General features: G+C 44.2%; 1 protein-coding gene across 1 annotated transcript in view; it reads left to right on the top strand.

Annotated features, from left to right (window-relative positions):
* LOC119177936 (uncharacterized) overlaps positions 1-23,637 on the top strand; it is a 101,024-nt gene that overhangs the window by 40,413 nt on the left and 36,974 nt on the right. The window contains exons 7-10 of the mRNA XM_037429117.2: positions 1,796-2,128; positions 8,673-8,953; positions 17,963-18,256; positions 23,052-23,342. Of these exons, the coding sequence (XP_037285014.2) occupies positions 1,796-2,128; positions 8,673-8,953; positions 17,963-18,256; positions 23,052-23,342 (1,199 nt within the window). The remainder of the gene's footprint in view (positions 1-1,795; positions 2,129-8,672; positions 8,954-17,962; positions 18,257-23,051; positions 23,343-23,637) is intronic.

The raw sequence follows: 23,637 nt of genomic DNA, 5'->3' as shown, positions 1-23,637 counted from the left end.
TTCGCCGAAGAGTCATCTTAACACGACACCACTGGGCTTCCTCCACTTTTTTTGTTTTTGTTCGGCCGTTGCCTTGCGCTACCTTTTGACACGCTCCTGCCGATCGGACAAAGTTACACGTCAGAGGACGCCCGGAACGCAATAATGAAGCTCCAAGAGGTGCGCCGAGTTGTTTGACGATGATTATGCGACTGCCAGGACTATTGCAGGCACGTATAGGACGCCCGCTATGGTGACGTTCCCTACGGACCCTGTAATCTGGTCTTTCTTAAGTTCTCCTCGCGCTGCGTTGGACGTTTGGCGAAGTTACTCCAACGCTATTCAGGCCCATACCGTATATTAGGCGAAGTGACTGACGTCCCCTATAAAATCGCCCTTTCTGACCCCACCGTCACCTGACATTCCTGACCGCATATGTGCCATCAGCTGCCGGAAAATGATGAAAGAGGCTGAAGAGGACGACGAAGAGGACTGAAAATAGGATAATGTTGACAAAGCCTGCAAGTTTGGGGTAATATTGTTAGTCACTGAATTTATTTTTTGTGTATATCGTGTAAATATATTGTCCCATAGCAATATTTGCTATCAATAATCTAATCAGTTATATCCTGACGAAACCATACTCGGACAACATTCTTCTCCATGCGAATGACTCCCACGTGAGCGGTTTTTTTTTTAGAAATATTCTAGTACCGCACCGTTTTCAAGACAAAAAATCCGCACCATTTATTTGTGAGTGCATTTGAGACGGTTTCCATAATGGCTGGGACGTTTATCGTAAAAAGACCCTTCCTTAAAGCGGCCATCTGTTCGCAAGCATCGGCAGTCATCGTAGGTCATTTCTGTACAAACTTTATTGTGTTGCATCTCTATTTTTCTAATTGGCACAGCTTACTCTGTCATTCAAGAGAGAGAGACATATAAATAGAAAGGAAAGGCAGGGACATCAACCAAGCTGTCATGCAAATCTCGTAGTTAGAGGGGCGGCTCTTACCATGAGTGAATGCCAGCGAATGGTGTGACATATTTTATATTGAGTTTATTCAGAAATGGTTATGGCCAGGGCACGTAGCGCGAAGGTGAAATAACCACTGGTCATTAAGGGTAACAGACTAGATTCATAGAGAAGGCAAATAAGTGAGGCGGAGACAAAAAGTTGGGGGGGGGGGGGGGGGAGGGCAGATTAGAGTAGCAAATTTGTGGGTATAAAGTGGCAGCAGCAAGCACAGGAGCGAGTTGTCAGGCAGAACAAGGGAGAGGCCTTTGTCCTACAGCGGGCGTAGTCAGGCTGATGATGATACTGACTTTGGAGTCGATTTTAGCAAGGCGCTCATACTTACATCGGCACTAGTGCGACGTGAGTCCCCAATGTCAATTCTTGCGTCTTGAACAAACTCCACTGTGTGTCGTGTTTCCTTCAGGTCCGAAAATTTTAAAAATGTCCTCTTGTGCGTCACCAGTACCCCGAAAACATGCAAAGTGGCCGCTTCTGCAACACTAACTGTGTCAGGGTGCCATTATCCTAGCGCTGTGCACGGAGCGGACCAGCTACGGAAACGTTTCCATTGCTCTCGTAGCCCGTGACGAGAGCTAATGACGGGTTGCCACATCTAAATACTCTTAAACTCGCTATTAAACACATGCTGTACTTACTTTTGCAGGATGAACCCATGGTTATCAGCACATTATTTGTAGCATCTTGAGGCTTGGCCTTTTATTTGGTGAAAGGAAAAATGAAATCGAAACTGAATATTTTCTGTCAGTGGCCTTTTCAGAGCGGCCTTTCGGTTCGCAGTGGACCATGATCGCGCCCATGCACGTACAACGCAGTGACGCGTGTGCCACTGCGCACGGAGGCTACGTGTACGTGACAGGCGGCTTCAGCGGCAACGAATGCCTTAGTTCGGCCGAGAGGTACGACCCGTTGCCCGGCCAGTGGACGGTCATTTCGTCCATGCGGTTCCGTCGAAGCGGCGTGGGCTGCATCGGATTCCTCGATTGCGTCTATGCTGTCGGTGGCTTCAACGGATCCTCGAGGCTGTGCTCGGCTGAGAAGTACAACCCGGAGACCAACAGATGGACGACCCTTCCCACCATGAACTCATCGAGGAGCAACTTCGCCATGGCGGTGAGAGCGCAGAGCAGCACGTATCGCTGATTACCCGGCGTCACCGCTTTTTCCTTGTGAAATAGGGGTGCACATTTTTTGATGATGGTTCGTAAAAGGCTTTGGTCCTAACGATATATCGAGAACCCGGTAGCGTGCCGCGTGGGGAATTTAGACAAAACTCTTGTTACGTACGTCATCAGCAGTATTTATGATCATTTCCTTCGCTACGTTCCGTTGTAATTTGAACCAGTATAACAAACCTGTCTGTAGTGCCAAGCATCAGGCACGGATCGCCGTAACTTGAGGGCTGTTCAACTGCTAATGAAACATAAACAAAACGCTAAACGAAATAAGGGGAGCTTAGGCCTCTTTTTTGTGTCAGACACAGTATTAACGAAACCCAACAGACAAGGCATGACCGCTGCTCAATTGATAGCGCACCCGACTAGATATTCGAAAATAGCAGGTGCTCTGTCTGTTGGCGGTAAGCCGTCGTTTCTTTCTTTTTAATTCATTAATATTGTTACGGGGAAGATTTATTTACCGACAGCAGGTCTTGATAACGGATTAAAGAGCGCACAGTCATGCAGGCCAACGGGGGAAGCTCGAGAGACCAACCCACAACAACCACGTTGTCGTCTTCCTTCTTTCGGGTGCCATTTCAGCTGTTCCGAAGCGACAGTTCCATACACGTATCAATATTTGTATCAAAATTATTACAAAAAATTGGCAGAACACACGTACAGACGGAATCGATGATATGCAAAGCACGAACGCGGAAGGTTGATATGTCACTTCAAAATCAGCACAACCTTACGAGGCGGAGGTGAATTATGCGGTACGTGACTTCCATGTCATGATTATCGTGGTTGGACGTGTTTATTTACTTTCGTTATCTATTCACATCACCTGATACCAAACTTGGTACATGGAAAGCTAGCCAACCGGCGGCGAGCGAATCATGAAAAGCCCAGTATACTCCAACGTAACGTTGACACGCGCGCACGCTGGGTGCACCGACGCTACGCTAAAAAAACGCAAGCACTCCATCGTCTCACGCCAGGCCCGACCGGTGGAAGTAGCGTCCGTCGGCACGGCCCGGCGATAACCGGCGCGAGATGCGACATGCTGCATTTCGTGCCGACTACATTACCCAGACAGCACCGCGCCTGCCTCTATTTGTGATGGTGGGACACCAGACGTGATCAAACGCACATCCGTCAAAGCAATGCAGCGCGGCACGCGCCTGCGAGTTCATGGCAGGCAGATTGGCGCCTGGCGTGGCCTCGCCTGCTTTACGCTACAAAACGAACGCCGGCGAGCACGCACGCGAGGTCACGTCGAAGTGTATTGGCGCCTTGAGTGTGTCACATAGTGATGTTCTTACATGACATGCATCTCATGATCATCATGTTTGCACCAGTCACATACCTTCGTCATACATTCACGCGACGTAATATCAGATTTCGCATAAATGAAACTAGCGAAGCGGACACCAGCGCATCATGAGTGTGGCATACAGTCATGTTGTTACATGACACGCATGTCATGATTATCATGTTTTGACGTGTCTTTTAGATTATGTGGTCCGCTCGCGTACATAATACCGGATTCAAAACAGGTGAAGCTAGCAAAACGTCCGCTAGCGCATCATGAGCGTACCATGTAGTCACGTTGTTACATTACACGCATCTCATGACTATCATGTCTACACCAGTCAGATACCTTCGTCATTTAATCACGTTGCCTAACACCAAACTTGATTTATGGGAAGATATCGAAACGGCCGCGAGCGCATCATTAGTGTGGCACGTAGCCATGTTGTTAGATTACACGCTTGTCATGATTTTCATGTTAGGGTCTGTCGTTTGTGTTCGCCATGCAGTCATGTCATACCATACCAGTTTTGCAACATGTCATGTGAACGAAACCACCGCAAGAGCAGCAAGGCCATAAACTATAAATCATAACATTCATGAGATACATATCATAATTTTTATGTTTTGACTACTCACTTACGTTACTCATACATTCATGTTATGCCATACCAATTTTGGTATTGATACCATTATCGGAATTGCAGGGAGAGCTAAAAGTCTTAGATAGATAGATAGATAGATAGATAGATAGATAGATAGATAGATAGATAGATAGATAGATAGATAGATAGATAGATAGATAGATAGATAGATAGATAGATAGATAGATAGATAGATAGATAGATAGATAGATAGATAGATAGATAGATAGATAGATAGATAGATAGATAGATAGATAGATAGATAGATAGATAGATAGATAGATAGATAGATAGATAGATAGATAGATAGATAGATAGATAGATAGATAGATAGATAGATAGATAGATAGATAGATAGATAGATAGATAGATAGATAGATAGATAGATAGATAGATAGATAGATACGCCCAATTTTGGCGAAGTTCGCTAAAAAATTCTTTGCATTGAATATCGTTGGCTGAAGCTTTCGGGGCTGCAACGTGTGTTAGTCATCAACAGGTCATGCACTTGGGTTTGTTTCTTCAAGATTTATTGTAGAAAACAGTGCTTAAAGATGGGGAGAAGACAGAACGCAAACTAAGGCACTTGCCACGACGAAACACGTGTTATTCTTCCAGTCCTAATCTATACTCTCCACCACAATCACAATGAAATATAAAAACAACAAAACCCTGATCAATTTGATCAATAATGTTCCTAAGAAGAAAAAAAAATGAACTCCTAATATTCTCCTGTTTTCATTCACATTCAGCAAGCGTTCCCTTTTTGCAAAATTTATGCATTCAAATTACATGGGGAGGGATCATTGGTCGCTTGCGAGCTCGTAATGATATCACGTGCTACTTGACGCCGATATACATAATGAGTGTTTCATGGTTGCCGTCCTGGCGACGAGCGGAGCTCATTAAGACTCCCAGCTCTTAATACACGGTAATGCCCAATAAAGTTGATGGGGAGATTAAATGGACTTTAACTCAATGGGTTAAACATCTGACGCGTTTTCCGAAGCATGCAGGTTCGGTCCCTGCTAGCAGAAAGTCAACTTTCATTTCTTCACGTTTAATTTTTAATTACTAGAAAAAATTTTCTATGCTTCACTGTCTTCGCTGTCTGCTAGTTCTCGTTCAAAATAAAAAAGTGCAGCATACCCGGCGTGAACTGTTGAAATGTAGATGTGGCGATGCCCTTTCGAATTACCGTCTTTCACTCGATGTTCCATTGTGCGCGACATTTTCTTCGTCACTTCTGCCAAATCTCTCTCATAAGGCTATAAGTCCGTGGTGCCGATGATCATTCCTGATCGAAGTTGCCTCTGACGCTTACTTCTGATGAATGAAAGTGTCCATGGCTGATTACGTATCAGCAGACAACCTGTCGAAGCGTTAGTCGCATTTGAAACACGTTATTTCATAAAAGACAGAGCTTTGGGAGAACATGTGTACCTGAAGTAACGAGCAGTCGTAGAACAGGGGATGTCACTGCAGCCAGCGTCTTGACATCTGGATTTCTCGTCAGACAGCTTCACTGCTTATTTGCAAATAGAAGTCCACTTATCGAAACATTGACATTAGCGACGTTCTCTGTTCAATGGTTCCTCATGACATGTTATTTCATTATTGCTTTATCATTGGTGTTGAACAAAAACAGAGCAGCGCCATATCATTAGTGGTCTCCACTTATACCAGATAACGAGACGAAGTATAGTGAGCACTATACCGTAGCGCCATCTAGGAGTAAGCGCTAGTAATATACAGAGCAGCGCAGCACCACTAGTGGTCTCCACCCATACCAGATCACGCACCGGAGTAGAGAGAGCGCTATACCGCAGTGCCATAAAGGAGGAGTAAGGGCTTTTATTATACAGAGAAGTGCAGCGCCGATAGTGGTCTCCACCCATACCAGACCACGTGCCGGAGTAGAGCACGCGCCGTTTGTAGAGCACGCACCGGATTATGTATGTATTATGTAACATTATGTATCCCATAATTGATAGGCCATGATAACAGTATAAGAGGGGAAAAAAAGACTGGTCATGGACAAAAATATTTCATGCATGTCATTTTTACCATGACATATGACCAGTTTGTGGAGCTATAGTGGTTTTATTAACTTGCGGAGTGCCAAATTTACAAGACATCGTAACAGATTATGAATAACATCAATGAGTAGTCATAAAACTAAAACGTCTACAAAAATACATGATTAGACGACAACGCAAAAGAAAAGCTCCATCGACGGGAGTGAACCAGCGATCCCTCGCTCAGCAACAACGGCTGCCTGGCACGCTATTCACTTCACATTTTCCACATGATTTGTAGGCATTAAAAAAAACCTTTCATATCTACCACTGACAACGCACAGTACTCTCGGTAAAGGGTAATAATGCATCATGACCGTGAAATCCCCGATAGCTTCCTTCAATACATTGTTTCTACACCTCAGCCCTATTCGGTGCGTTTCCGGTAGGAGCAATGCAATTTCACCAATGCCTCAACACAGCGGTAGGGGGCAACCTTACCCAAAGCGTCAGCATGGCTCATAGCATACACCCATAAGAAAAGTATAGTCCTCCGACGCACAGAGCAAAGCGCCGGCTTCGCTTGGATGTAACTCCGCGTTTCCCGCTTACGCTCGCCACGCGAAAAATTGTGGGCGGCCAACAGGAAAGGAACAACACGCGCTGCGTTTTGCTCTAACTGGGCAGTGTCGTTGAATAACTCCGACATGCCGCGAGTAGGTGATCTTAGCTCAAATTTGGCGTCATGCTCTTCTGGTCACTTCTGTAAGGAGGCGTTTTGATTGATTTGTGGGGTTTAACGTCCCAAAACCACCATTTGATTATGAGAGACGCCGTAGTGGAGGGCTCCGGAAATTTTGACCACCTGGGGTTCTTTAACGTGCACCCAAATCTGAGTACACGGGCCTACAACATTTCCGCCTCCATCGGAAATGCAGCCGCCGCAGCCGGGAATCGAACCCGCGACCTGAAGGAGGCGTTTTACTTCGGTGCTTTTTCTATTCCTATAACGGAGGGATCAACCATGTTTTTTTTTTACATATTCCTGCATGCAGTGTATTGTGAACCCCAGGAAAAAATGAAATCAACAAGCTCATAATAAGCAATAATACTCGATATGGAAAAGGAGCGCGTAAACACAACACAGTGAAAAGAGACACACGAAGCGCTTACTTACGACGGTTTTTTGCTATACATGGGGGTATATATAGCACTCTACAATAAATGAGGGACAGGATAGCAGTGACGTCGAACTTTTGTAAGGAAATTTTGTGCGTCTAAAAAACTGTGATGATGCTTCATTGGGCCACTGACCACCGTGTAAATGACCGCCTCAGAGAACACTGCAATCTAATGTGGAGCTCTGTTGGGAGCCACGTAGCTGCGCGTAGCTTCGTATGCGGCTGTCATGATATATGTTTGATCAATGCAAGATTTTTTTACGATAGTGGTCAACGAGCACGTGAGATTTACGAGGGGTTTTGCATTGACAAGAAAGGTGACATGTGCGTGTGCGTACCTTCTTTCGCGCTCCTCACTAGGGAAGTTCTGTCTTTGTCAATGAATGAATGCTTCGTCACGATTGTTTTGGAAGCATAAAAATATTTCATTAAAAAAGTTCTACGTCACTGTTATCCTCCCCCTCCTTTCATGTTGAGTGTGCTACATATATATACATACATATATGTACACATACATATATATATATATATATATATATATATATATATATATATATATATATATATATATATATATATATATATATATATATATATATATATATATATATATATATATACACCCAGGTATGGAATAAAACCTTGCTTGTAAGACAGTGCTTCGCCGTTCTCTTTCACTGCCTTGCGTTTTCGTGCTGTTATCCGCTTAGTTGATCATGTTCCAACCGGCCCAAATTAGCACTTTCGTGCAGTTTACCCCCTTACTTCCCTCTCGTCACCATGCCGCAGTAAGTGAAATAAGCTATAACGATGTCGTAGCCACTATTTTTTTTAAGCGTTTGTTGCCGCAGTCCATACTTCTCGACGGCTATCGCTGGTGCGTGGCCGCAGCACTCGCGACCTCTGGTGGTCTCTCTGAACGTAGCGCTTCAATTGCCATCCATGCTCTGAAACGTAATCCTGCATTTAAAAACATTGCTTAGCGCGTCCAGTCCACGTGCCGAATACGGAGCCACCTGTATTCTTGAAATAATATAGTAGCATGATACCCGTCGAACATTAACCTAAAAATAACATATGAAAGCACAGAAACAAAAGGAAAAAGCATGGAATGCTGGCGCTTGTTATCAACCGAAAGCTTTATGCATGGAAATGAGTGCATGTGCATGGCTAAGATCAAGATGTACAGGTGACAAAAATAGGTCGTGGCAGTACGAAAACTTGATAATGGTCACTAATATTTTTTTTTATTTTCTCTATTGTGTGCGCTGCAGATTTGTGAAGCCGCTCCCAGAAACATTCACGAGTGCACTTAACGCATCTGAACTTTGTTCGTATAACAGGTCATCGACAACCTGGTCTTTGCTATAGGCGGCTTCAACGGTCGAAGCACAATCAACTTGGCCGAGTGCTACGACCATGTCACCGACCAGTGGTACGAGGCAACGGATATGACCGGGGCCCGGTCGGCGCTCGCCGCCTGCGTCATCTCCGGTCTGCCCAACATACGAGACTATATCCACCAGCACCCCGACAACCTGATGGAAGAAAAGCGCCAAAAGATGCTCGAGATCCTCAGGCAGCGGTCTCGTCTCAACACGCGTGATATCAACGACAACTCCTAGCAACAGTGGGCAAAGGCTGGGACGCAAGTGTGGGCTCGACTGAGCGCAAAATTATTGGCGCACGGACTTTCAGGTCAATTATTTATCCCGGTGGCTTTAGGCCTGCTACATTATTTAGCCCCATAGTCCAAGGACATGAAGGGCTGTATAGTCAAATTAGCCGCGTTGCGTTTACAGTAATACGCAACAGGCGTTTTCCGTAAATCGTAATATTGCGTTCTTGTAGATTTAACGTTATAATTGCTGTGATCCAAAAGTTGTATTACGTACTCGTGTTTGTTAAAATTCTACGAAAATTATGATTGCTGGCCGTCCGACACGCAACATTTGTGACTGTCACTGCGTAGATTGCTATACTTGTGATCGGTGGTGTATGGAGCTATGTGAGCAGTTGTAAGGTGCACAAACACTACTTTGCTACTCGTGCACTATGCTTAACGTGGACCTCGGTAGTTTGGGTAAGTTTAGTATACTTCTGCCTCAAACACCCTCTTCCCAGGTGGCCAGTATGTTTGAGAAATTCAATACATTCTAATCGCCGCGAGATATGACTATAGATGGTAGCATTATGGCCGTGTTAGTGTGAATAGGCAGTGGGCAGTGTGTGTACAAGTGCACGCGACGGAGCTCTGCCGTAATTCCTTTGAGTTCATTGCCATTCAATGAAGCACCTTCACTGAAACGTACAGTGGTAGTATATACACCCTTCACTGCAGCATTAATGTATGAAGCCAAGCTTTACATTGTTATTACCTGTTTTTCATACCCAAGAAAGTGAATGGGTTCTTTCTTATCTATGGCAAATTGAAGTGCTTAGACATCTTATATGTAATAAATGTGTTATAGTGAATTGTCTATTATGCAGTCGAAACATATTTCTCTGTAGTGCTTGTTCCGTTGAAAAAAAGCTTGTTTTCGTTCTTTAATTTGTTCTTGTTATCTCCACAGCACCATTTTCAGTTCTGGTAAAGAAGATTGTGTAATTATTTTCTTCTTTATTGCTGTGTATTTTTCATTGTATATGCCAAAACAGTATTCTTGACCATGTGTTGTGTACTGTGTATACACTATGTATTCACTCACATGCTGTGTCATGCCAAAAAGAAAGGGGGCAGGGACCTCTGTAAAGCTGTAATTGCTGTTTTCAATGCCATCTCTTTTTCTCTTTTCAAAAAAGAAGAGAAATTCAATGCTTTGATTGATTGATTGATTGATTGATTGATTGATTGATTGATTGAAGCGTAGTTACGGAGTGCTGAGTACAGTTTGAACCAATTACGGAGTGCTGATCTTCAGTCACAGTCGTGTACTGTGCTCCAATTTCTTTTTATTTCTTTGTTTTTACGTGTTTGCCTTGTGCCCTGCCTTATACCACAATATAAATGGCGTTGCACGACTGAGCAAATAAGTATTTACTGCTTGCTCTAGCGCCTTCAAGAAAAGGAGTATATATATATATATATATATATATATATATATGTGTGTGTGTGTGTGTGTGTGTGTGTGTGTGTGTGTGTGTGTGTGTGTGTGTGTGTGTGTGTGTGCGTGTGCGTGTGTGTGTGTGTGTGTGCGTGCGTGCGTGCGCGCGCAAGCCCCATGCTCCTGCCCGTCCCAGCCCGGCGCCGTGTTAATTATACATGGCCCGTACACGACGACCCAGGCCCGAAATTCTTAGCACGGCTTCACACAGTACAGTTATTTATCCCTTTATTATAAATGTAGCACCTTCCGATGTTTGATTGCTCTGAAGATACCTGCCGCAACCAAGATACTCTCAAAAGTGTTTTGAGAACTTCTTTCAGTGTCGCGTATTTCGCTGGTACTGCGTATACCTTCGGTTATTTCAGCCCGTAAATAATGTGCGAAATACTTCCACAGTAATAGAAATTACAACTGCAGTCGCAGCTGGCTGTCTCACCTAAGGAGTGCTACCACGAAGTCTTATTTCCGCATTTAAAATAACGACGAAAAACTTGAGCCCCCATCAAGTGAAAAATTATTGCAGCAATTTACAGTGTGAGACCACATAAATTGCGTACGAATTGGGGATGTTGCGTAAAAATAAGACTCTTGAAAACTTTATCGAACGCGCAATCCAATACCAACAAAAGGGGGGCGCTCTAATTGCTTCTGGTAGAAATACGCCAAGCTGGATGTCGTCTCGACTCTTTGGCGGACAACTGTCCCCATTGTACACTAAGTTTTCACGCTCAAAACAGGAAGGTTATTTTCTTCCCCGAGCCGCCACATTGCCACAGATCTGTCAAAGCCAGGCACACCATTTAGTGAATGAACGACCGTCCTTGTGTTTCCTGCAGTTGTCTATCTCGTCGTCTTCGTGTAACAGCCTTCGATCTTTGAAAGCGGTATGTCTCAAAGCAATACCGGAATAAGAGCTTCATAAACGACGCGCCCTCAAGTTACACTACACCCGCTACCGCATTTTCCTGAGGACACTCTAGGACGTGTGAATCAGACTCGCCGAGAGGAGGTTACGTTGCGGAGGCTTCCTGTTGTGGTTGCGCTTATACCCAATCTGCGACCACCGTTTGGGCGCAAAAGTACCAAGACCAGTATGGCACGTCATGCCCACTTTGTGACGCCCCGATCCAACATGTAACTGCCTCACACTTACTGTGGACCTGCACTGACCTACAACTAAGTCGTCACCGTATCCTCCGTGCAACAGGTCTCGGGCCTGGCCTACCACCCGACGTTGACCGCTGACTGCGTGGACCACGTCACCGTTGTCTGCTAGACTTTAGAAATGAAGAAACTTGTATGTGTGTTTTCGAATCCAAAATTATTATGCTCCGGGCCAGACTTTCGAAATTAAAAAAAAACTATCTGTTACGTCGCCGAAGTGAACCTGCAGGCGGCTTTTTTGGCACCACCGTCGAACAGGCATGGGTGTCCGCAGACAGATGGTTGCCTAGTCACCGATGGCCGAAGGCTTCGGCGCGAGCATGAGAGTGAAGTATGGCTGCCTATGGCTCACGGTTGGGCTTAAAAGCTTGCAGCTCGTGGCAGCAACAGTAAAGGAAAATTATGTTTGTGACAAAAAAAAATGTAGAGACTATGGTGGGAAAAACAGGTGTTAGGCAAAGAACAAGCTAACTATCAAGAGGGCTCTGAGGGATTCTTTGGTTCATTGAGCAATAAAGACAGTCGTTGTGACGGATGTTTCGCAGAATAAAGAAAAAATGTGGAATTAGTATCTTCGCCCCTAATCTAGATTGGTAATTTTCTCTATGCCTTCCGCACTCTGTATCCATTTTTGTAGCAGAGTTTCTTGCAACAATTCAGCCCATTAACCGCATCAACTAATTTTAACTTCAACTAAATTCAACTAAACAGCATCAACTAAATTTAACAGCCGTAATTTTAACTGATTCGCTATCGGTGTGTTCTCATCTCACTGCAAATAACTTCCAAGTGCTGAGTACTTTCAAAGTAATAGTTCAACCGTATATACTTTTGGTTAAATAGGCTTGGGTACCAGGGCATAGGATCTCTCTCTCATTGAAATAACGGGTGCGTTTGCTAAGTCATCGTTAAATTTCCCTGTTATTCACATACTAACAGCATAAAAATTCATGATAGGGGCAAACTTTAGGAGGAAAATTGTGTTAAAAGAATTTTCTTTGCCGTGCATAATGAACACTTCGAAATTTCCACACAATAATCATCGTCGGAATACTAAAATATCTCACACGCATGCAATTCAAGTCGCCATCACTAGGCGGTCGTTTCAATCTCCTTATCTTAATATTTATTTACATTAAGCTAGCCCGGCTACTTCCCCTAATTGTCGGTTTTGTGGAAACCCTGAGGCAACAGACCATTTTCTAATATATTGTGTAAGATACGCCTTATTGCACAAAATTACATGGGATGCCGCCTTCCGTCTGATTATATTAGAGTGAACACTCCAATTGTATTTTCTTTGAGGGCTTTTTCCCTAAGATTCAGTGACAGGAAAGTTGTCAATGGTTTGAAGGAGTTTGATAAATCTTCAAAGAGATTCAGACTGTAGAACATATCTTTGCTGGTAAAGTACTTATCTCCGAATTACTTTAGGTATTCAGTTATTCATTGCTGTTTCTGTAATTATTGGCTTCACTTTCTATATGCGTTATCTCTATCAATTTCTCATGATTGGTTTTCTTGCTTGATCATTCTCATTTGTTTTGACGACGAGAGCAAAGAAATTTACAGAATTTCGTCAGAACTACCCGGTTTTTGACCAATCACCCGGTGTGGGTGTGTGCCGCAGATTCAAGGCTCTGCCTCTTCCTCTACCGCCGATATGAAGGGTCATTTCACGTGGATCAGGCCTACTCTATTGCTTCAGGAAGCTTCATTTCGGAAGCCATCAGCTTTTTAGTAGACAAAATAGGTTTAATAGTAAGTTCAAACAACAAAGCCACAGAATACAAACGTCATAATACTGATATGTCTGACACCCGGGCCTAAAAGGACCTGACTTGTATCGGAGCACGAAGGTGATGAGCCCGAACCTGGCCTAGACCCGATCGAACAATTTTAGCCAGCCTGTGGGCCGGGCCAAGCCCGGGCTTACAGGCAAGCTCGGGCTTTCAGGCAAGCCCAGTCCCATGCAGTACTCCAAGCTACGTGACTTGAGGTATGTTATATAGCCAACCAGTTTTTGTAAACGCTAGTGTACGCCTTGCGTTACCACAATAATTTCAAAATGACCATTCGTTCAAGAAACTGCTTTTCCAAAATTTTCCATTCACACCTTGAACACTAGTACGTCTTTCGTTTAGAACACCGCCTAATGGACTACCTGATACGCTTGAACAACAAAGTGGAAATTATTTTATGAAACTGAAATAATCGTAGGAATCGGGCGGTTGGTATAAAAACAATGACACAAACGACGTCTTTTTGGCAAAGAGTGCACTGAAAGATAATGGCTGTGCGTTTATCGCTAAAAGCTGGGCTATATATGTATAGAACGTCTTATGAATACCATTTTCGTGTTCAATAATGAGAGATATTGCAGAATGGTTTTAGTGAATAATGCAGTGATGTCATTGCTTCGCGCTGCATATGGTTTGCTGTGCCCGAGTCACGCGGACACACTATATTATCGTCTAACTAAATTGCATGAAGACACAACGAAAATGATGATTGATTCTGTTTGGCAGATTTTCTGTTCATTATATTTCGTACCGAATTTTGGTTATTCACGTGACGAACTAAAAAGAAACAGTTGGTATCTTTTCAAATGTTGTTCCAGGAAAAATAACGTTCGGCAAGAAGGAACGACCCGAGCCACCACACGGGCAGCGGCGGAGTAAGCCGGCTTTGCAAAAAGCCACATATTTGCCGCAAAGATGAACCAATGAACATGATAGCAACAAACTGGTAGGTCACCCGCAAAATGGCAAGCAGATCGAAACGTGCGCCACGTTTCTCACGCACAAATAACGCACGAAACGTACTCATAGGGACAGACGAACGCGAATAAGCCCCTCAGTTGTTTCTTCGATGTGTCTGGAAAGCCTGATCTTTTCGCAAACGTAGACTGTACAACGATTACAGTGACATTTGTGCGCCCGGTGACTACAACAAAATTGTTCCAGTGAAAGCCAAAGGGCAGCCTAGACGTACGATTCTCCCCACCGCGAGATAAGGGCGCGCGAGTACGCTGGAACATGAGAGAGCGCGCCGGCATATGGTGACAATGTAGCGACGCGCGCTCATTGCGCCATCTTGCTGGTAATGTTCAAAACACGATAGTCCCCCCCCCAAGATGCCCGTCACCATCGGTAAGTGGTAGGTGTAAATAGCTTGCCGTTTGAACGTTGAGGGACGTGCTCTTCCATGACTCAGTGATTAACGCCTCGCGCTCACGTTTAAGAGGTCCCAAGTTCGATTCCGCGCACCAAAGTCGCTTTAAGGACATCTTTGTTTCTTGCGCTTTCATATATATATATATAGATACATACACATATACGGTCAGTGACGGCGACGCCCACGTCAACGCAGTAGTCGGTGGCTAAATCCTGCCGAGAGTGTTCATATAATCGCTATCGTAAAAAAAAAAACGAGACGCGTAGGGCATATTGACTCGAAGCTGCTGCACCTCCTTCTACTTCCACTGCTATTAAGCTATGGCAGGCTCTCCATAAACGCATTCTTGTTGAGGCGGTGAGCTTTGTCATGCTGTTTGGGTATTTGCGATTGTGCCGATGGGAGTCTTCGCCTTCGTCACCAGGTTGAATTTGTGGCTAGCTTTTTATTGCGATAGCAATTATACGGACATTTTCGGCGGGATTTTGCCGCCGGCGTCGGCGTCGTGCGCCGTATATATATATATATATATATATATATATATATATATATATATATATATATATATATATATATATATATATGACAACGCAAGAAAGAAAAAATGCAGAAAAAGCCCTTCGCTGCGCGGAGTCGAACGTGGGACCTCTGCGTCGAGAAAAGAAAGCGTTAACAACTCAGCCACCCCGGAGAACGTTCTGCACCATTCGAACGCAAGCTATTTATAACTACCACTGACCGCCGCTGTGTCCGGCATTATCAGAAAGATGGTGCAATGAGCGCACGTCGCCACATCACGCAGCGGCACCCACTGTAATCTCCAACGCGTATTTTGCTTGGCCCTTCGCGCGCCCTTATCTCGCGTTGGTGAGGGGGAGAGGATTGTACGCCTTGGCTGGCCTCAGGCTTAACGTGGAACGATTCTGCTGTAGTTACCACGCGCACAAAGGTCACTGCAATCATTGCAGTCTTCGTTCGGGAAAAGCGCGCGCATTTCACATTCAGCGAAGTAACAAATGAGACACCTATTCGCATGCATTCGTACGTGTGAGTGCGTTTCGTGCGTAATTTGTGCGCGAAAAACGCCGGGCACGTTTCGATCTGCTTTCCATTCTGCGCATGACCTTTGAAAGTGTAGCTAGTGAGTTCATTGCTCCGCCTTTGCGGCTAAGCTGTGACTTCTTCATGTCGTATGGTTTGAGACACTGCAACCAAGCTGGGAACTGGTAAAGCAAGCGATTGTGCGGCCGTAAATTTGGTATCCAACCATTTTTTTTTTCGCGTCAACCCAACGGCATAGTTTTCCGACCGCTTGCTGCGAAGCGAGTACATTTTCGGCAAGTGTTACTACTTTCGCTCCCTTCAAGGCCCCATGAGAACGCGCATTTACAGTGCAGCTGCTTCCACACTGAAATTGGGCTACAGGTGGCAGCACCCTAACCGAACTAGAGTGGATAAGCGGCCGACTGGGCACATACAAATGTACGCAGCGGCGCCTCCTTGAGAGCGGTTCGAGCCGATTGTAGGCGAATAAAGTGCGTTTACTGACGCCTACTTCTAATATACACATAGTCCATCAACGAATGAATGCATGAAGCTCGCCAAACGTTAATATTATTTTTGCGAGAAACGCAATCTACCATTCAAAAGGATGTACACGCTTGGCGACTGCGCCTATGTACCACGTCACGTACCTTGTATTTTTCTTTTGAAGTGGTGGACTTGTGTCTCACCTTCTACACACAGATGTAGTGCTAGTGAATTTAATATTTGCTTGTTGCATGCTCATCTTCGATAATAGAAAATATAAAGATATCTCATTCCGGGGCGATGAATTAAAATAACCGAAAAATGCATCTATATTTTTTTCTTATTCATTTTTTCATGAAATAAACGTAGAGCAGTTGAGTTTCTTTCGGAAATCTAAGTTGCTAACAGCAGTTTTAAGCGCTTCTTCTTACTCCAACAACAATAGAGAAAGATAGCAGTTCATCACACTGATTTCTTCAATAGTATAGCCCTCAACAATACGTTGGGTTGTTTGATGGGACAAAAGAAGTACATAATTTCGAAAGTATAACGTGATGAGTCGTAATGTCACCCGGTGATGTCATCAAAGTGCATCCTACCCTGGTGCGAAGTGGACTGATGACGGAGTAAATTTAAAACCAGTTGGGAAGCCTCCAATCTTGCATAAGTTTTGGATGGGTGGCAAGGCAGCTTCAATATATCAGCTGCGAGGAAAAACAAGATGACTTTCGCCTTCGAGTCGTCTTAAAGAAATAATTAAGACTTTCTTCTGAAAACTACCCGTTTTTTTCCAACTTCCCTGCGTGGGTATGTGCCACTATTCAAGGTTGTGCTCTACTTAAGAGAATGCATATTGGAACCTGAGACTATTTTTTGTGTGTATGTGACCCCGCCCTGCTGGTCATCGTCGAACACTTTCAACAAAGTTCTCACACATTTACTCAATGAGATCGTTTTTTTTTCATTTCCTCGGTAGAAAGCAGGACCTACAGAGGCGTATTCTCACGGAACAAGGCCCAGCATTTACTTCTAAAATCGTTGCCGTCCAGAGGGCTCACACGAGGGCGTTCAGGTTTAACCTGTTCATCCCCGTTTCGGCCTTGCCAGATGACGTTGCGTTTAGTCACATCTAGTGTGACCAGAATAAAGTTGATTCACTCACTCACTCGCATACTCAATTTGAATAGGTCATCCTCTTTTTTGTCGATCCCTATGGGCCAGATGCCAAGGTGCGAGAGTGATCATTGGTATCAACGATAAGGAGGGATAAACGATTATACACAGAGGCGACCACATGAAAGACTATGTTTCGATAAATCAGGAGTTTTTTTCCTTCGTCAATAATTACTCGCATGGTTCCCTCGCTTCATCATTAACACTAGCGATTCTATCTTCGCCAGCTGCTGCTGCGGTTTCGATTTGTTTCAAAACTGCGTTAACTTCGGACTCCATAATATCACCATTCGGCTGCTTATTGTATTTCCCATTAGAAGCATTTGTCGGGCAGAGATTCACATAGTTGACTACCGTTTACTAGGTTAAAAGAGTCGCTTCACTTGTGGAGCCATTCTGAGGCACCACGCAGGTGACCTCGTAAAATAAAAGATGATGCCACCATCATCACCAACATCGTCATCATAGCCATGAGCTAAGAGTGAGAAGAAGAAAAAGATGCGGCCGCGCGACGTCTTCTCGTGGCAGATCGACGCACAGCTGGTGTCGGGCTGTCACGACGCCAGGCCGGGATTGTGGCCGGAGGCGGCGTGGTCCGCCAACATGCCGGGTAGCTGTGGGGATGGGCCCGACGAGACGCTGGGCCAGCAGACCCTGGAAGCTCTGTGGGACATGCGCGGCGCTGGCAAGCTCTGCGATGGTCTCCTCAAGACCTCGGACGAAGGAGAGTTCCCCGTGCACACAGTCGTCATGGCCAGCTGCAGCGAGTACTTCAGGTGAGCTTATAAAAGACGCTGCCCTGTTTATACAACTGATATTGCTCTTTTTAACTGGAAATAGTTGCGTAAAGTGCTAGGTTTCTTTCTTCACGAAATGAGATTATGAATATTTGTCATGACATTACTCTTACATGCCAAGCAGTTAATTACCTTAACGATCATGTTGTTGGTCACGATGGCGACGGAGACGTATACGACTGAAGGTGTCGTTTATTAGGTCATGGAGTTTCTTGAGCGCTGGAGCGGCCAGCGTCGTCGTCTTCTCTATATGTCTAGCTTGGGGCAGCCAGTACGTTCACTGGTCTTCGTTTTTCTCCCGGATATGTATGTGCAACATTCTTCTCCTCGTAGATGAAGCCCGCCGGACAAGATTGGCGGTTCATCTTGGTGTCAGGCACTTAAAGCTAGCAGCATCAACAGCTTCGGTTTTAGCAGCTCTTCTAATACTCACCACCAGGCAAGCTGTCGCATATGGAACCTCTGAGTTCGTTGAGAACAATAAATGGTCTGAGGCATGTGGATAACAACATTTAGCATAACCAGCGGTTCTGGACCAGTGCCCATAGCCAAGCATAATGGCCGAGGCGATAAGGTACAGGACAGTTGCAAATGTTGCAGCACGTTTTCATCTTCCTTAATTGCGATGCTAATGTCCGTAACGAGCAATATCACATGCCTATTTGGATGTACAGAGGGTTTCGGTGCCAGGAAACATTTTGTGATAAGAGAAAGGCAAGAAACGCCACCCGAATCTTCCCACGAAGAGAACTCACATAAATGCGTCGCAGAGTGCTTGCGCATTGTTATATGCGCGTATGGTGTGTTGTCTGGTTGATTAGCCCAGATTGCGCAGTGTTATAAGCAAAGCTTTTTTTTTTTTTCAAAAATAAGCAAGTTGTCAGATTGCGCTTGTTGGTCTCCTTTCTTCGTCCCCGAGGGTTCCGCGCAAAGTATTTTCATGAATTTGTTCCGACTAGGCTGACTAGATGTTTTGCATGCAGTACAGTCCTAGATGACCTCTCACTGCAACATTTCTGTTGTAGATATGCTCTTTTAGTCACTGATTTACGCATCTTCCTGTTTATACCAAATATTTCCTTCCACAGCACAGCGGGATTGAATGGCTGACGATATCAATGCAGTTTACTCGTCTTTTTACATGGTAGGACACTACTTATGGGACACTACATGGTAGGACACTACTTATGCTGTCCTCCTGTGGCGTGTATATTGCAGCATATCACTAATAATTTCAAAAGCGCATAACATACGGCGCAAACATTGGCGTGTTCTTCCAATTTATTAATATATGCGTTAATCCAAGATATTGCAAGATATCAGTTTTTTTCTGTTCTTATCTGCCCAGTTCTGTTTTTTCGTGGCGGTGCTTTTCATTTGCTTTTGTCTTCTTTGATAACTGATTGTGGTACTTATATTAGAAAATGCTTCACACAACATGCTGCTTTTAGACGACTCTCTGTTAGTCAAAACTGCCATCGAGGACAATATTATTTGCTTAGGACCTGTAATAGAACTTTTGTCGAGGTTTGAATGTGTAGGTTTTACTTTAATGTGATACCGATTCCTGAGGCGGAGGGATCAATGGTTTTTGCAGGGGTGCGCTGTAACGTATGCGCGCTATAACAACTAGCCACCCTAGTCAGAAAATTGGCTTTATCTCTACGAAGGCGTGCGTATAGACTGGTGGCGATTTTGCGTATCTTTTGGCACTGACCAAAGGCGATTTAAGGTCTCGACGAATGCGTTCACAGGAACACGGTCGTTCCTTCGCTATCTGATTCTTTGTGCGACAAATGGCATTGATCATCTCTTCGAAACTCTAATGCTCTACTCTCTCGCATTTTTTTAATATTGCCAGCTTTTCCTGGTTTTACGTGATTGTGTACTCCACCTGTATTGCCCCAACATGAGGGTGTAACTCTTGCTCGGGCTTCACTCGAGTACTTTTTACAAGCGCAGGCGGGTATTAGTGCGAAATAAAATGCCGTGGTGGCGTCGGTGTGAGGCTACGTTACAATTTTAGATAGTGAAGAAACCAAAAAAATGTCTTCCGGGTTTTACATACCTCCTGTATAAGTAACATTTTAGTGCCCTGATCACTTCAATAAATCGAGTTTCAAGTGGAATATCTAGGTTTTGCAAGCCACGTTATTGTTCTCGAAGACCTTAAAAGGTTGTAACTGTCAAACAAGAGGTTATACTGTGCTCAACAGAGCCGATGCTTGGGCACGCTAGTTATCCGTAGATGCTTGCCACGAGCTCCAACCAGACACTCACATATGTGATTGACTCATACATTCACTCACATATGTGATTCTGTGGTGTGTGTGCGTGAGCTAGCTCATGCGCTTGTACCTGTGTTATGCATTTCTTGTTAATACTTCTACATTTAGGTATCCGATGCACTACATCAAAGTCCTGCAACAGTATTCTCGATATTCTGAGTGTTGAGATTTCTGTTCATAGTATTCAGATATTCATGCAAGGGAACTTTATTGCCATTCTCCCTAATAATTTGCATGTATCTAGGTCACTTAACTATTCACAAGTATACTACTTAAATAACCTCCCCTTAAAGCAAGTAACCTCATACAAATACTCAAGAATTCATATCGCATCCAACCTTTATTGGGCAACACACATTAAATACGTCGTTAACAACACAAACCGCACCTTTGGCTACCTCAGGCAGAACTTTTTTCATACTCCGGACTCTTTAAAACTATTACTGTATAAAACTTTAATCCGCGTGAAATTAGAATATGCTTCAGCTGTTCATGACCCTCATAACACAAACTTAATTAACGCATTAGAACTAGTCCAGAGTAACGCAGCTCGTTTTATTCTTTCCATTTATAAACAAACTGCCAGCGTAACAGCCATGAAAACTAACCTATCAATTTCATCTCTTGCAGCCAGGTGCCAAATTTCCCGTTGAACACTGTTTCATAAAATATTTCGATTGATTGATATGTGGGGTTTAACGTCCCAAAACCACCATATGATTATGAGAGACGCCGTAGTGGAGGGCTCCGGAAATTTCGACCACCCGGAGTTCTTAAACGTCCACCCAAATCTGAGCACATGGGCCTACAACATTTCCGCCTCCATCGGAAATGCAGCCGCCACAGCTGGGATTCGAACCGGCGACCTGCGGGTCAGCAGCCGAGTACCTTAGCCACTAGACCACCGCGGCGGGGCTTCATAAAGTATTTCACCAGCCAACGTTGCATCACACGCTTATTCATAATCCATACTATGTATCGCCTCGCATCGACCATTCTCACGCAGCATTAACACATTTTGTCAATCATTCATTCCTAGGACGTCATTAAAGTGCAACCACCTTCCCCAAGACATTGTATATATTGGTGATAATTCCTTGTTTCGTATTGCTTTCACAACATTGCTAACTAGAATGCCATTTATTCACTCGTATATATTTGATGTCTGTTTTGTTGTGCTTTTTTATTTTTTGAATATTTATGTTTGTATTCATTCTTTACCTTTCCTTCACTTTATGCATTGTAATGGTTTGCTTATTTTTATTTTTGTTCTTTTATATTACATCTCTATTTGTTTTACATACGCTGTACAAACTTCTTATTGTCACCACTCCCCTCCTTAATGTCTTCTTTGGTCCTGAGGGTACAATAATTGAAATGAAAGTGTTCCCTTGTGTGTTGCAATAATTCAGTTCCTTCAAACACCACTGTTAGAAAACTCAATGAATGTAGTAGGTTAGACCTGCAGGAAGAAAAATTGAGAAGCTCTAACGAAAGATTATAATTTTACATAGTTGCTACTCACAGCCTATGGTACAATCTTTATCCGAAGGTTCGTGCGTGCAGGGTGTTCCATACGGGACAGGTGGGTGAAGCATACTGTTTCATAAATATACAATAGAGAGAATTCTGGCGCTAGTGTCTGCGGAAGTTGCAACGCAGGGCTCTTCAGCGAGCATGGGAATGAGAGGTAGTACACGTATTTGAGTAAAATTCGCAGTTCTGGCTCCATGTGTGTTTGTGTGGCTTAACGTCATTCCCTCAAGAAATGAAAATCAGCAAATGTTCCACGGTTCTGCTTTATTCACCACCTTATTTTTTTTACGCTTACGATTTCAAACCACGCAGCAATAAACGAAGCCGCAAGTGGGATTCGCCTCCCGCAAGTACGAAGACTAGGTAAATCCATGTACCACCCATCATTCCCATGGTCGCTGAATGACTGCAGTGCCAGAGTCCGCTCTAGTTAATTTTAGGAAACTGTGGAGTGTAGGTGTCACAGAGCTGCCCCACCCTCCACTTAGGTAACCAGAAAAAGCAGCTTCAACACCACCTCCCCCCCTCCCAAGAGAACGCTCATGCCCATGTCTTTGTCTTATCGCATCGTCATTACATTTAGTTTGTGGTTTGACACGTTGCACACGGTTATTATGACATTTCCAAAGCCTGAAGTAATTTATTTAAAAGTAACGTGCTTGTTTATGGCTTCAGCACAGAATTATGAAGTGAAACTGAAGTTAAAAAAACTGAACCCAAAAGAGTCATCTAAAGCATCGGGATACATCATTTTGATGTTCGCAAGGAATCTAGTACTTGAAAATGTGTACCGGCTGGCCTGAAAGCGAACTTACGGGTTATTAGTAAAGTTGCCGTGCCACGTACCATTCGGATGAGCTGGAAGATATAGCTTTCCTAGTGCGTAAATGTATATGAAAGAGCGGCAAGCATAATGTGTAGTGTCATTATCTAGACTAAATACCTTTTAGGGCCCTTTTCTGGAGTACTTTGAACAGAGTACTGCGCAAGGAGGTCTTGGTTCCGGGTGTGTCCAAGGCGATAATGGCCATCATCGTGGAGTTCGCCTACAAGCGTGTCACGTGGGTGGGCTGTGACAACGTGGAGAACCTGCTCGAGGCCGCCGACTACCTCTGCGTTATGGGCATGGTCAAGGACTGCTGCGACTTCCTCCAATCCATCATGTCTCCTGAAAACTGCATATCCATTCACAACGTGTCAAAGCTGTACAACTGCTCCGATCTCGCCTCCAAGGCGTACAAGTGAGTGGGAAGGCAATTTAGAGCGCGCAGAAACCTTCTTTTCTGCACAGACCTACTCAACAACGAACAATTATTGGACGTTAGCTCTTCACCAAATGTGAATTCCTACTCTGTAGTTATAACAGCATAATGATTCTATTCTAGCTGGTGACACTAAAGGTTTAAGCACATCGGTACAAATTGAGGGTGTGAGTACATCGTGTACATATTTGTAAGCGTTCTGTTTATTGCTATTGACACCAAGCGCGCGTGATGGCGCCCGGCTGCTTGAAGTGAGCAGTTGCTGCACTAACCA

The sequence above is a fragment of the Rhipicephalus microplus genome, chromosome 1, assembly GCF_043290135.1.
Source record: "Rhipicephalus microplus isolate Deutch F79 chromosome 1, USDA_Rmic, whole genome shotgun sequence".
NCBI lineage: Eukaryota > Metazoa > Arthropoda > Arachnida > Ixodida > Ixodidae > Rhipicephalus > Rhipicephalus microplus.
This window is presented reverse-complemented; position numbering and strand designations above follow the sequence as displayed.